Source organism: Syngnathus scovelli, chromosome 13 (genome assembly GCF_024217435.2).
Source record: "Syngnathus scovelli strain Florida chromosome 13, RoL_Ssco_1.2, whole genome shotgun sequence".
Taxonomy (NCBI): Eukaryota; Metazoa; Chordata; class Actinopteri; order Syngnathiformes; family Syngnathidae; genus Syngnathus; species Syngnathus scovelli.
Genome location: NC_090859.1, coordinates 7,903,444 through 7,917,352, shown reverse-complemented (window position 1 = coordinate 7,917,352; position 13,909 = coordinate 7,903,444). Strand labels below are relative to the sequence as shown.

At 48.7% G+C, this 13,909-nt stretch overlaps 1 protein-coding gene across 2 annotated transcripts; it reads left to right on the top strand.

Annotated features, from left to right (window-relative positions):
• The first annotated feature begins 3,789 nt into the window (after positions 1 to 3,789).
• LOC125979674 (macrophage mannose receptor 1) lies at positions 3,790 to 13,501 on the top strand. Of its 2 annotated transcripts, none has more exons than XM_068652815.1 (37): positions 3,790 to 3,891; positions 3,963 to 3,995; positions 4,355 to 4,575; positions 4,710 to 4,798; positions 4,971 to 5,092; positions 5,151 to 5,213; positions 5,342 to 5,497; positions 5,579 to 5,655; positions 6,131 to 6,245; positions 6,325 to 6,375; positions 6,447 to 6,614; positions 6,884 to 6,994; positions 7,063 to 7,173; positions 7,303 to 7,511; positions 7,584 to 7,696; positions 7,871 to 7,992; positions 8,065 to 8,127; positions 8,209 to 8,364; positions 8,471 to 8,559; positions 8,698 to 8,818; positions 8,902 to 8,937; positions 9,016 to 9,183; positions 9,467 to 9,586; positions 9,664 to 9,774; positions 9,844 to 9,876; positions 9,943 to 10,095; positions 10,396 to 10,539; positions 10,685 to 10,819; positions 10,886 to 11,046; positions 11,128 to 11,251; positions 11,332 to 11,386; positions 11,463 to 11,529; positions 11,594 to 11,727; positions 11,798 to 11,841; positions 11,918 to 12,091; positions 12,201 to 12,355; positions 12,424 to 13,501. In XM_068652815.1, the coding sequence occupies exons 3-37, from the start codon at positions 4,429 to 4,431 to the stop codon at positions 12,529 to 12,531; spliced, it is 4,005 nt and encodes a 1,334-aa protein (XP_068508916.1). In that variant the 5' UTR covers positions 3,790 to 3,891; positions 3,963 to 3,995; positions 4,355 to 4,428; the 3' UTR covers positions 12,532 to 13,501. The 2 variants fall into 2 exon arrangements, with proteins under 2 accessions (XP_068508916.1, XP_068508915.1); XM_068652814.1 differs by having other exon boundaries at positions 4,686 to 4,798.
• The last annotated feature ends 408 nt before the right edge of the window (positions 13,502 to 13,909 follow it).

Sequence of the window (13,909 nt, the reverse complement as noted above, 5' to 3'; positions counted from 1 at the left end):
CGCCATCACCGATTTACAGGACCACAACTTCATACACGGTAGGTCGTCCTCGGTCTGCTTCGCTTTTTGGCGCAGCTGAAGTACTTAATGAAAGAATCCATCGAGAGACCACCGACTCACGTCAACATTTTGCCGAGTTTCTCTCATTCCAAAGGATAGACCAAAAATAAGCTTGTGACCCCCGCCAACAAGGACCCAACCCAGACATCACCATCACTTCATTTTAGTTAAGCGTTTTGGACTCGCATCTGTAAGATGCTTCAACCTTGTGTTCTCTATTTACCTTTGACCCAAAGGGGTTCCGGGAAGCGGTTCCTCTTTGTGGTTGGACGCCAGCGACACCAATGTTGAAGTCGGCAGCAAGCAGTCTGACGAATCCTCACCGAGTTCCGTCCTTCTGGGTGCAAGTGGGTCTAAAACCTGGCCGATGTATGAAGGAACGAAGGAGCGCTGAGCAACTGTGGTCTCTTTCAAGGTAACCCTGGTGACCCCCCCGGCCGACGATGCAACTCCTTACTTCATGGCAAGGGCAGCATGGAAGTTGTCGATTGTGAGAAGAAGAGCGGCTACGTCTGTAGGAGAAGAGGTAAGACGAGATGCTCGGTCGATTCTCCCCAACTTGCGTTATCAGCCGAGAGGACCAGAGTGGCAATTGTAAAGTTTGTGCTCTGATGTGAGTGGTGATGCAGGTGACGCAATTGGCTGAAACTGAATGACTTATTCTAGCAAAGAAGACAAAAACCGTTGCGTTATTACGTCAGAGTAATCGCAAAATGTTCCCTCAGGCATTCAAACATGTGAAATGACCAATGGGTGGCACGGCTTCGGCTCCAGCTGCTACAGGAAGATGGAAACCACCAACGGTTGGCTGGGGGCTCGTTACGACTGCGTCTGGGAGGGGGGCGACCTGGTCTCCATCACCTCGGAGGATGAGGAGAAGTTTGTGAAGGAGCAAATGGGCGACAAGCCGTTCTGGATCGGACTCTCCAATCTGGTGAGACGGAAGCGCAAGTGGGCTTCCTACTGGTACTTGAGTGACAACCAGTATTGTTTTTGGCAGGACTGCAACGAGGTCTGGTGTCAGTTTTTTAAAGCGGGAGAAAAGAGGCTGACTTGGTCCGACACTGCTATGACGCCGACCTACGCTAACTGGACCTCGAGTCAAAACGGAAGGTAGGAAGGTCACCTCTTTGGGTCCTGTGTCGGGCAAGATGATTTGGAACCCATCCATCCATCCATTTTCTGAACCGCTTAGTCCCCACGGGGGTCGCGGGCGTGCTGGAGCCTATCCCAGCCGTCATTGGGCAGTAGGCGGGGGACACCCTGAACCGGTTGCCAGCCAATCGCAGGGCACACAGAGACAAACAACCATTCACACTCGCACTCACACCTAGGGACAATTTGGAGTGATCAATCGGCCTACCAAGCATGTTTTTGGGATGTGGGAGGAAACCGGAGTGCCCGGAGAAAACCCACGCGGGCTCGGGGAGAACATGCAAACTCCGCACAGGGAGGGCCGGAGGTGGAATCGAACCCGCACCCTCCTAACTGTGAGGCGGACGTGCTACCCAGTGCGCCACCGAGCCGCCTGATTTGGAACCCCTTTTTTAAATTGTGTGAGCATGCCATGAAGCACCTTTGTATACTTTTGATCAGAAAATGGAGAAAAAAAAGTAGCCCGTCTGTTGGATGTGTGTCTCGTTTCTCACGCTTTTTGCCGACAGCTCCAACGATGAATCTTGCACGTACGTCCGCCAAGGTGTGCACGTAGATAGTCAGCCTGGAAAATGGAGACATGGCTCGTGCGGATCCTCATTGGCGTACATGTGCGAGCGGCCGCTCGACGGTAAGTCTGCACGTTCTATTGATGTTGACGCTGAAAGGAGAAAAAAAATGCAATCACGTCGTCCCCCTGCAGCCTGCCCGTTAGGACGGCTGTGTTCCTACAAAGACTACGGATTCAGCTACAGTCAAGCGGAGAGTGAGTGGCAGTGACGCTTCTTTTCCACACCTGCCGTTGTGCTTCTGTAATCTATGTTTCTTGGCGGCTTTAGCTTCCTCCTGCGACACTGGCGACTTCCTGTATAGGGACTCTTGCTTTCACTTTGAGGGGATGAAGCGAACTTGGGAGGCTGCCGAGGTGTTCTGCAGAGAATGGAACGGTCACCTGGCCAGCGTCCACTCACTGGTTGAGGGCCAATTCTTGGCTGGTGAGCTTCAAGACAAACTGCCGATGCCAGCTATCGTCCCCTAGCGCTTCACAATGTCTGACACGATGCTCTTCTTGTGCTAAATTTCCTTCGTTCCTTTGATATCCTCAAGCTCACGCGCCATATGCAGGAGGAGTGCAATCCTGGGTGGGACTCAAGAAGAACAAGGACAACTTTGAGTGGAGCGACGCAACACCTACGGTAAGGGGAAAGTTTAGAGCAGTCTACCAAAGTTGTCATTTGCTCAGAATGAAGGTGTCATATCGGAAGCCAAATTCTACAGAACAATGAAAGTTAGACTTTGGCAAGAATGGTCACCATGTTACAAAAAGAGATAAACATTGAAGGTGTTAATCAGCTGAAGCATTAACAAGGACAAAGTTATGAAATGATGAGAATGAAAGTGAATGAAGTGAAAAATAAAGTGCAGAATTTCAGAGCTCAAGGTTAGACATTTCTGAGAATAAAATGACTGGAAAAGTTCGAGTATGAAACTCAAGTTGTGATTTAACTGGAAGAAAATTGTCAAATGAATTCAAGTCATACTGTAGGAAAGGGTTGAGAAAATATCTATCAGTGGGAGGAAAAAAGGACTCATCATTTTGGAGGAAATGCGGTGGGAAGCAAGCCCAAACGCACCAAAGTCACACCTGGCGTGTCATCGGCAGGGCAACATTGTGTGGGTGCCAAACGGGCCGAAACGGCGTGGTGGCTGCTCTGCCTTGTCGCCGACTGGTCAACTTGAGGATTGGCCCTGCACCAAAAGTCAGCCATTCATCTGTAGAAAAGGTCAGAAAATGACGACCAATCATTTTGCACTTTTATATGCTCTCTCATAACCATCCCTCTTCCTTTCTTGCAGCCATGGTCCAAGAGTATCTTCTTCCTCCGCCGGCAGGTGGGCGCCCCACCCGGCAGTCGACATGTGGTCTCTTGTTAGCGGTTTGCCCTCAGGTGACTTGACTCTCGCTTGCAGGCTGGAGTGCAAAGTGCGGTTGGTGGCTGGACCGATCCTCCGACGACTTCTGCTACCTGATCCAGCACAAGCCCACCAAGACGTGGCAGAAGGCGCGAGACGACTGCCTCCTCCGAGGAGGCGACCTGCTCAGCATCGCCGACTCAAATGAACAGACAGTCATACAAGGTAGGCTGTCCGTCCGTCCGTCAGGTTGCCGTCAGGGCTGTTGAATTCCCCCAACATGGGCAGAGCTCCAGACGTTACCTGCATTTGGTTAGGAGGACACTTGAATTTACGATACTTCGAGATTGCATGTTGAGCAGTTGGTCTATCTTTGCTCAGAAGAAGCCGTCAGCGAGCAGAGCACCAACGAGAATGTTTCAAACTCTTGTTGCACATTTTGCCATTTACCTTCAAAGGTCTGTACACTTTTCTGCCGAGCGCTCCCTCTCTGTGGTTGGGCGTCAACAACGACATCACGAAAGACGGCAGCGAGTGGACTGACGGATCCCCGGTCGGTTACATGCTCATGGACAGAGGTGTGTCCCAAACCCAACCGATGTTTGCCTGCGATGTTGCGGAGGAATGGAACTGAGCATCTGTCGTCTCCTTCCAGATGACCCCGGTGACCTCTCTGGTGCATCCTGTCTTTCCTTACAAGAAACGGCCGCTGGAAGTTTGACGATTGCCGCAAGAAAAGAGGCTACATCTGCAAGAAAAGAGGTGAGACGTGGCGACGCTCAGTGGATTCTCGCAACGTGCTGACTCGTGTCTTTTTGGCTTTTGACTTCCAGGAATCCCGGCAAAGCCTCAGCAGCCTCTTCATGGTAAGTCTCTGAACGGTGACTTCAGACGATGCAAAACAAAAATGACATGGATGCAAAACAAAAATGACATGACGATGCTTGTCTTTATTTTTACTTTACTTTCATAGCGTAAAGAATTCAGGCTGTAAGCGAATGAGGGTTATGCAAGATCAGCTCGCAGTATAGTGACTATACCATGGGTGACTATTCTATTCGCTAAATAATCATCTGTAGCAGCCCGAGTTGAAAATTGCACTTAGATATGTATTATATAAATATATTTATGCGCGATGCAGAAAAATGTGACATGAAGGGAATGCAGAAATCTGGTTTTCATCAAAGGTTGAAAAATGACCATGGGAACTTTGACGTTTCATCAGCTTTAACCCATCATGAGCCAACATGTGACACAGTCAACGGATGGAGTACTCACGGCTCAAACTGCTACAAGAAGATGGAGACCCCTAACGGTTGGCTGGGGGCTCGTCACAACTGCCTCTGGGAGGGCGGCGACCTTGTCTCCATCACCTCTGAAGACGAGGAAATGTTTGTGATGGAGCAAATGGGCAACAAACCGTTCTGGATCGGACTCTCCAATCTGGTAAGTGCAGGCTGCTGTTGGCTGGTGACTGGTAGTTGAGATAGAACCGCGAGCAAGTGGCTGTTGGCTCACTATTGGTACACCATTGACAATGAGTTTGGACTCTGCAGAACTGCAACGAGACCTGGTGTCAGTTTTTTAAAGCGGGCGAAAAGAGTATGACTTGGTCCTACACCAGTGTGACGCCGACCTACACCAACTGGGACCCGCGTCAAGACCAGAGGTGAGAAGATCACCTCTTTGCCTCCTGGGTCAGGTGGGATGTACGGTGATATTTTCAAATTGCTTTGTAAAAATTGCTTTTGGGGGTGAGTTTTCATCAGAAAAAAAGGGCAAAACCTCCAAATTGGCACGTTTGACGGATGTGTCTCGCTTTTTCCGACTTTTCTCAACAGCTCCGACGATGAATCCTGCGCGTACGTCAACCAAGGTGTGCACGGAGACAGTCAGCCTAGCAAGTGGAGACGTGGCTCGTGCAGATCCTCATTGGCGTACATGTGCGAGCGGTCGCCCGACGGTAAGTCTGCACGTTTGACGTGAAAGGAGAAAAGTGCAACCATGTCATCTTTCTGCAGACTGCCCAGATGGATGGCCGTGTTCCTACAAAGACTTGGGTTACACTTACAGTCGAGTGGAGAGTGAGTGGCAGCGACGCTTCTTCTGACACCCGCAGCCTCTCGTTGTCGTTTCCTAATGAGTTGCTTTTTTCGTTTTACACCTACTCCGTCTCGATGTGGTTTTCTAATGAGTTTATTTTGGCTTTCAGCTTCCTACTGTGACTCTAACGAGTTCCTGTACAAGGACTCTTGTTATCACTTTGAGGGGACGCCTAAAACTTGGCAAGCGGCTGAAGATTTCTGCAAGGAAAAGAGAAGTCTCTTGGCCAGCATCCCCTCACCGGTCGACAGACGATTTTTGGCTGGTGAGCGCCAAGACAAACTGACCAATCGTCCCGCCATGTTTTCTCGACATCGTCACAATTGCTCGTTCTGCTTTCCTCAAGCTCACGTGCGAGAAGGATCTCAACCTTGGCTGGGACTCAAGAAAAGAACATTTGAGTGGCTCGACGGATCATCTACAGTAAGTGACACATTTGCAACGCAGGTCTAAAAAATTATCACTCATGAAGCTGTCATGTTGGAAAGCAAAACATTAAAAACTGTCATTTTAGTAGAGCACATTTGATTCAATAGAGAGGAGAAATCTGACAAGAATGGTCTTCCTGTTAAATAGATTTGAATTTGTTAGAAGTAGTCAAAAATGTCCTTTAGTTTGATGGCTTAGAATTGTGATATATAAGAGAAAAAAAAAACAATAAGATTTCACCATGCATTTCACAGGAAAACGTTTTTCAGAATAAAAATTAACAGTTTAGGGTTTGGAAAGCTTCAATCTGAAACTCAGGTTGGAATATCGCAACAATTTCTATTGGTTCCGGAAATGATGAGAATGGTGAGAAGAAAAACAGATTTGAACCAGTGAGGTGCCTTTGAAGGAAATTTCGTGGGAAGCCATCTGAGCAATTGCAACACCAAACACGCTGTATCCTCTGCAGGACAACGTCACAAAGAACCTTACTCAAAATTCAGATAACTGCGCAAAATTGAATGAGAATGGAGAAATTCAGCTTGAGGGCTGTACTGGCCTTCATCCATCCATCTGTCAAAAAGGTCAGAAAGTCACAACCTCCCATTTGCCCTTTGTCTTCTCATTGCTCTCTCATATTTGACCCCTCTCACATCCTTGCAGGCAAGGCCAGAGCTTCTCTTCCACTTCTTCCGGCGTCGGCATCAGCATCAGGTGGGCGTTCCAGCCTGCAGCCCACTTGCAGAATCTTGTTTGGCCTCAAGTGACTTGAGTCTCGCTTGCAGGCAAGAGTGCAAAGTGCGGCTGGTGGCGGGAGAACCCCGCCAACGACTTCTGCTACTTGATCCACGACATGGCCAACAAGACCTGGAAGGAGGCGCGAGACAAGTGCACCCGCCTCAGAGGCAACCTGCTCGCCATCACCGACTCGAACGAACATACCTTCATACGAGGTAGGCCGTCCACAGTCTGCTGCGCTTTTTGGTGCAGCTGAAGTGCTTGATGAAATAATCCATGCAAGTTAAATCGAGAGACCACCGACTCACGTCAACATTTTGCAGAGTTTCTGTCATTCCAAAGAAAAGACCAAAAATAAGCTTGTGACCCCCACCAACTAGGACCCAACCCAGACGTCACCCGCACTTTGTTTTTGTTAAGCATTTTGCACTTGCCTCTGTAAGATGCGTCAACCTTCTGTTCTGTATTTACCTTTGACCCAAAGGGCTTCTGCCAAGCGGTTCCTCTTTGTGGTTGGACGCCAGCAACATCGTTGTTGAAGTCGGCAGCAAGCAGTCTGACGAATCCTCACCGAGTTCCGTCCTTTTGGGCGCAGGTGGGTCTAAAACCTGGCCGATGTATGGAGGAACAAAGGAGCGCTGAGCATCTGTGGTCTCCCTCCAGGTAACCCTGGTGACCCCCCCGGCCGACGATGCAACTCCTTACTCAGTGGCAAGGGCGGCATCGAGGTTGTCGATTGCGAGAAGAAGCGCGGCTACGTCTGTAAGAGAAGAGGTAAGACGAGATGCTCGGTCAATTCTCCCCAATGTGTGTCAGCGGACACATTTTTTGTCTCATGTGAGTGTCGATGCAGATGACGCATTTGCCTGAAACTGAGTGCGTAATCCCCAAATGTCTCCTCAGTCGTTCAGACATGTGAAAGGACCAAAGGGTGGCGACGCTTTGGCTCCAACTGCTACAAGAAGATGGAGACCACCAACGGTTGGCTGGGGGCTCGTTACGACTGCGTCTGGGAGGGCGGCGACCTGGTCTCCATCACCTCGACATACGAGGAAAGCTTTGTGAAGGAGCAAATGGGCGACAAGCCGTTCTGGATCGGACGTTCCAATCTGGTGAGACGAAAGCGGTAGAATACGTTGACTTTCCACTGGTACTTAAATGTCACCTGCGATTGGTTTCGGCAGAACTGCGACGTGGCCTGGTGTCAGTTTTTTGAAGCAGGAGAAAAAAGACTGTCTTTGTCCGACACCGGCGTGACGCCGACCTACGCCAACTGGGACTCGCATCAAGATAGAAGGTAAGAAGGTCACCTCTTTGCGTCCTTTTGTTGTCAGGCGGAACACACAGCGAGATTATGGATCCCATCTGCGAATTTTGAGAGAGCATACGTATTGATGAGAAAGGAGGAAAAGCCTCCAAATTGGCACGTTTGTCGCATGTGTGTCTCCTTTTTCCCGACCTTTTTCAACAGCTCCAACAATGAATCCTGCGCGTACATCAACCAAGGTGTGCACGTAGAGAGTCAGCCTGGAAAGTGGAGACATGGCTCGTGCGGATCCTCATTGGCGTACATGTGCGAGCGGCCGCTCGACGGTAAGTCTGCCCGTCCGTTGTGACGTTAACGCTCAAAGGAGAAAAACTTGGAGTCACGTCGTCCCCCTGCAGCCTGCCCGGACGGACGGCTGTGTTCCTACAAAGACTACGCATTCGGCTACAATCGAGTGGAGAGTGAGTGGCAGCGAGGCTTTTTTTCCACACCTGCAACGTCTTGTTGTGGATTTGTAATCCATGTTTTTTTGGTGGCTTCAGCTTCCTACTGCGGCACTGGCGACTTCCTGTACAGGGACTCTTGCTATCACTTTGAAGGGATGAAGCGAACTTGGGAGGCAGCCGAGAAGTTCTGCAGAGAATGGAACGGTCACCTGGCCAGCGTCCAATCACTGGTTGATAGCCAATTCTTGGCCGGTGAGCGTCAAGACCAACTGCCGATACCAGCAATCGTCATCGAGCACTTCACAAAATTTGAATGCTCTTCTTGTGCTAAATTCCTCGCTTCTCTGATATCTTCAAGCTCATGCGCCAGATGTAGGAGGATTGCAATCTTGGGTGGGACTCAAGAAGAACAAGAACAACTTTGAGTGGAGCGACGCAACATCTACAGTAAATGAAACATTCAGAGCAGTCTACAAACGTTGTCATTTGCCCTGAATGAAGGTGTCATATGGGATGGCAAAGGTTCCACCAAACACGCAAGTTACACCAAATGCGGCAAAGTCATGTTCGGCGTGTCGTCCGCAGGGCAACATTGCGTGGGTGCCAAACGGGCCGACAGGACGTGGTGATTGCTGTGCACTGTCGCCAACTGGACAAGTTGAGGACTGGCCCTGCACCAGTATTCGGCCATTCATTTGTAAAAAAGGTCCGAAAATGAAGAGCACTCACTTTGCACTTCCATGTGCTCCCCCTATCTAAGAGTGCTAATGACTCCTCTTTTCCTTGCAGCCAAGGTCCAAGAGTTTGTTCTTCCTCCGCCGGCAGGTGGGCGTCCCACCCAGCAGTCGACACGTGGTCTCTTGTCACCGGTTTGCCCTCAAGTGACTTGAGTCTCGCTTGCAGGCTGGAGTGCAAAGTGCGGCTGGTGGCCGGACCGATCCTCCGACGACTTCTGCTACCTTATCCAACGCAGACCCACCAAGACGTGGCAGAAGGCACGAGACGACTGCCTCCGCCGCGGAGGCGACCTGCTCAGCATCGCCGACTCACGCGAACAGGCCTTCATACAAAGTAGGCTGTCTGTCTGTCCGGTCGCAATCAGAGGTGTTCAAATCCCCCAACACGGGCGGGGCTCCAGACGTCGCCTGTGTTTGTTTCCGCTGACCACCTTTAACATTTACGCATTTAACATTTAACATTTATTTCAAATCACGTGCCTCTTCATCGGTACTGCGTGGCCACCAATGAGCAGTTGGTCTATCTTTGCTCCCCCCTAGAAGAAGCCGTCAGCGAGCAGAGCGCCAACGAGAATGTTTCAAACTCTTGTTGCACATTTTACCATTCACCTCCAAAGGTCTGTACACTTTTCTGCCGAGCTCTCCCTCTCTATGGTTGGGCGTCAACAACAACATCACGAAAGACGGCAGCGAATGGACTGACGGATCCCCGTTTCGTTACGTGGTCATGGACGGAGGTGGGTCAAAAACCTAACCAATGTTTGTCTCCTATGTTGCGGAGGAACGGAGCTGAGCATCTGTCGTCTCCTTCCAGATGACCCCGGTGACCTCTCTGGCGCATCCTGTCTTTCCTTACTCACAAGCAACGGCCGCTGGAAGTTTGATGATTGCAGGAAGAAGAGGGGCTATATCTGCAAGAAAAGAGGTAAGACGTGACGACGCTCAGACGATTCTCACAATGTGCTGATTCACATCTTTGGCTGTTTTCTCGCAGGAAACATGCCAAAACCTCCCCAGCCTCATGACGGTAAGTCGGCCTAAACAGTGGCTTCAAACAATCCTAAGCAAAAATGACCTGACAATGCTTTTTCAGGCTTTAAGGAGATCCTTGTCTGCGACAACCATTCTGCTGACCTCGTGTGTGAGAGTGAGGGTCAGAAGCAAGGCCGCATCAGCATCCAGTCCGCCTTTTACGGTCGGCGGAGTGACGACATTTGCTTGCTGGACAGCGACTCATACGACGACGGTAAGACCTGAGAAGCCACCATTTTGATGCCGCCAATTAAGGCATTTATCCACCTACCTCTGAAGGCTCATTCAGTAGTGTTTTGCTTGGTCTCCTCCTGGAAGTCTCCAAAGAACTTTGGCATGCTGTCGAACGTAATGAAAATGAAAATGAACCAAAGCTTACAAACCGCTCAGACGCCGGAATGAGTCTATATGCAGAAACGTGCTAGTTTTGTTCGACTTTGTCTCGCTGAACTCATTCAGGTGCATCAATGCTCATCAGGCCCACTCAGACTCACTGGTGTGTTGTAACTTGCAGAGTATTGCGGAGTGGAAGGCATCCTCCCTCGCTACAGGAAAATGTGCAACGGCCAGCAAAAATGCCGCATTGAGCTTTTGGAGGACGATTCCTGCCCTGCCACCTCCAAATATCTGGAGATGGTCTATAGCTGTGAACGCAAAGGTGGGCTTTGCGTCTCGTGATCTTCTGCTCTGCAATCCCAAGAAATAATGCAAGGAGTCCCACAAGAGGACAGATTGCCAGATTTGTATTTTAATTGGCCTTTAAGCATCTGTTCCAAATGAAAATGACTTTTGGCTGTACTCAGTATGTCTTGACAGTCTGGGCATTGCGGACGGGAGCCTCGCAGACTCTCTCTTCCAAGCCTCCTCCTCGATGGAAGACGCCACCCCAGAAAAAGCCCGCCTCAATGGAGAGTCCTGCTGGAAGCCGTCAAAAGATCGTACGCAGAAAAATGACAGCTTGGCACTGTGGTCTCCTGAGCGTTCTAATGTCTTGTCCCCTCCAGCCGTCGGCAGCTGGATCCAGGTGAACCTCGGTTACATGAGAAAGGTGACGGGGATCGTGACCCAGTGGTGTGATAGCGATAATACTCGCTCCTGGGACATCCAACTTGAGATGAAGGTGAGCGTTAATCGGAGGAAATGGACAAAACACCCAGGCGGGAAGGTGAGTGCAGGGACAATCGAGTCGACCTCAACCTCATCCTCCAAAATTGTCACAACAAACAAGCAAACATCCTATTTGTAGTTCATCGGTGGTGGAACTCATCTGCTTGAGACGCCGGCATTTGCTAAGTATGTCCGCATCCTGCCGCTGGAGAGTCGTCCAGAATTTGGCCTCCGCTTTGACATCTTGGGATGCGCGCATGACGGTGAGCAACACAATCTACTGCTTTGCTTGCCGAAAACAACAAGGCCAAAACACGCGATGATCCCGCCTTATGTCCGACAGATGCGATGACCTGTGCCAGACAGTTCAACAGCCTCCACTTCACTGATTCGATGACGTGAGTCACACTTGACACAATGTTTCATGGCGATGACCGCCTGTCGTCAATTTCACAACATGTGTGTCTTCTGCAGGTTCTACTGTCCACCTGGGTGTGCCAAAGACAAACACTTTGTCTCTGGAACATTGGTCTACTCAAAGGTACATGATTACCTCACCCACCAGTCGAGTTCTTGTCTGTGACAGCAACTTTGTGTAAATGCAGGACTCGCACATCTGCGCTGCTGCTATTCACGCTGGCGTCATTCAGAACGACATCGGAGGAGATTGTATTGTGATGCGAGCTCCCAAACAGCAAGTCTACACGGGCTCCATTGGGAACGGGATCATCTCCAGACAGTGAGTAGCCAACTTTCACAGAAAAGTCCCATAAAGAGCCACCAGCTAATTATCGCTTTACTATTTGCAGTTCGGACGACCCTCTGGGTGATTCTTATACGTTTGCCGATGGAGGTGAGTTCAAAAAATATTTCTTTATGTCACCCCAACTGTCATGACCACTAAAACTCACACGGGGTCTCGCCTGCAGAGCCCAGATGCTCGGCACCTGACTGGGAGGAGTTTGCGGGTTTCTGCTACAAATTCTTTGAAGACGTCAAGAACTGGGATGATGCTCAACGGGTCTGCCGTGGTTTTGGTGCCGAACTGATGTCCATTTGCTCCAAAGTGGAGCAGGCGTGGGTTAAAAGTGCCTCTGAGTTTGGTACGTATCCCAACGATTGATTGATTAATTAACAATCTCTGTAGAACGACCGGATGGGTGGAATATCTGAGAACCAGATGAGAGCTTTGTTCTCATCCGTCCTCCGCAGAAACCAGCGATATGTGGACCGGACTGAATGACCTGGTGCTTCCCGGCATGTTTGTGTGGTCGGACCGCCACAAGGTGACCTTCACCCACTGGGCCGCAGGAGAACCCTACCAGCGTGTCGGCCTCGGCAAGCACTGCGTGGCTCAGTTATGGCAGGTGGGTGCTCAATTGAGCATTTGGAAGAATACCTTTGCGTTCCACTGAAACTGATGGTTTTCTTTCAGACTGGAAAATGGAAGCTAATGTCTTGCGCCCAAGTGAACAGCTTCATGTGCAAGATGCCCAAAGTGCACTTTCCAATGACCTCATCGAAGCCACAGGTGGCACAGTAGATAGAGTCCACCTGCCAACAGCAGGATGCCCGTGGAGAAAATCTACAACGGTGCGCCCCAAGGAAGAGCAACTTTTAATCCCCTCCCTACTCTGCTCAGTAACTATAAATAGTATCAAAATTGCAATCAGAACACCTCTGCATACCTTTGTAATTCATACAGTAGCTGCATTTAGCTTCGCTGTTATTAGCCAACTAGATGTCGTGTCCTGATGAAATGTGAACAAGCATGCTATGTTCACTAACACTCGACTCTACTTGGTCTACTTTGTCTTCTTTTTTTTGCACGCTTGACAACTTTGACTGCCTTTTTGTAAAGAGTTACTCACTGAAAGAACAATACATATTGTACAGAAGTCTCAGTGCTTTTAAAGAGCCCAATCGTAAGAACGTGACAGGCAAGAATACTCTTGGAGCTGGAATGAAAGTCCAAAGTCGGTTACTGGTATTGTTCTTTGTTTTGTATTATATTCATGTCGTGTTGTGTTGTCTTGTCGTAATCGCCCTTAGAAAAGGGTGCCCAAACTCGACAGCCTTTTGTTTAATTCTGGTTAAAAAAAAAAAAAAAAAATGTTTTATGATTACAAATAATGAATTGTGAATCAACAGTGAGCTATGTTACTGCCAATGATGTCTGCAATTGTAGACAGTATTTTGCTGGAAGGGTAATTCAATATTTTCCATCAGTACTGCAAGTACAAGTCACTGTATATATCATGTAAATTTAAATCCAGCATTTTTGATAAGCAGTTTTTTACTCGATCGCTGCTGTCAGAAAAATTGTGTTTTTCACTGTTGTTGTTTCTACGGTATGTTACAAAATCTACAATTCATGTATTATTGCATTTTTGATTACTGATTGCAAAAGTGACTTACTCAATCACTGCTGTCAGAAAAATGTTGGTTTTCACTGTCATTTGATTTTTCTTAATTTCAAAATAAAAGAAACTACATTTTTTGACTGATTCAAACCATGCCAGCTAAACTGTTCACTTTACCCCGAACACAAATTCTCGCTAAATTTAAAAACAAAAGGCAAATATTTTAGATGATCTCTCAATGAATTGGGTTGAATTAAATTTGGTTGAATTAAACACTTGTGCACCCCTGTCTGGGACTGTTTAACAAATCAGATGAAATAGGTAGAATTTGAAAATAGTCCTACATATTTGAAACACTCTTGACATCAGAGGCTGTTTAACAAAACAAATACTCAACAAGCACCTATTCACACAACTTGGAAACACTTGTATTCCCGTGGCCTCTAGGAAAAAGAAAAAAAAGAAAATCATAAAATTGGTTCCTTCTGGCACTGACAAAAACACACACAGTATTGTTTTACAGTAAATTTGAGACATCAAGGGCTGGTTGCAGGGTTG

Coding starts and splice junctions, on each gene's coding strand:
- LOC125979674 (XM_068652814.1), top strand. CDS start 4,429: ATGGAGACCCCTAACGGTTGGCTGGGGGCTCGTCACAACTGCCTCTGG. Junction 8,365..8,470: donor TGATAGCCAATTCTTGGCCG/GTGAGCGTCAAG, acceptor GATATCTTCAAG/CTCATGCGCCAGATGTAGGA. Junction 9,184..9,466: donor CGAACAGGCCTTCATACAAA/GTAGGCTGTCTG, acceptor TCACCTCCAAAG/GTCTGTACACTTTTCTGCCG.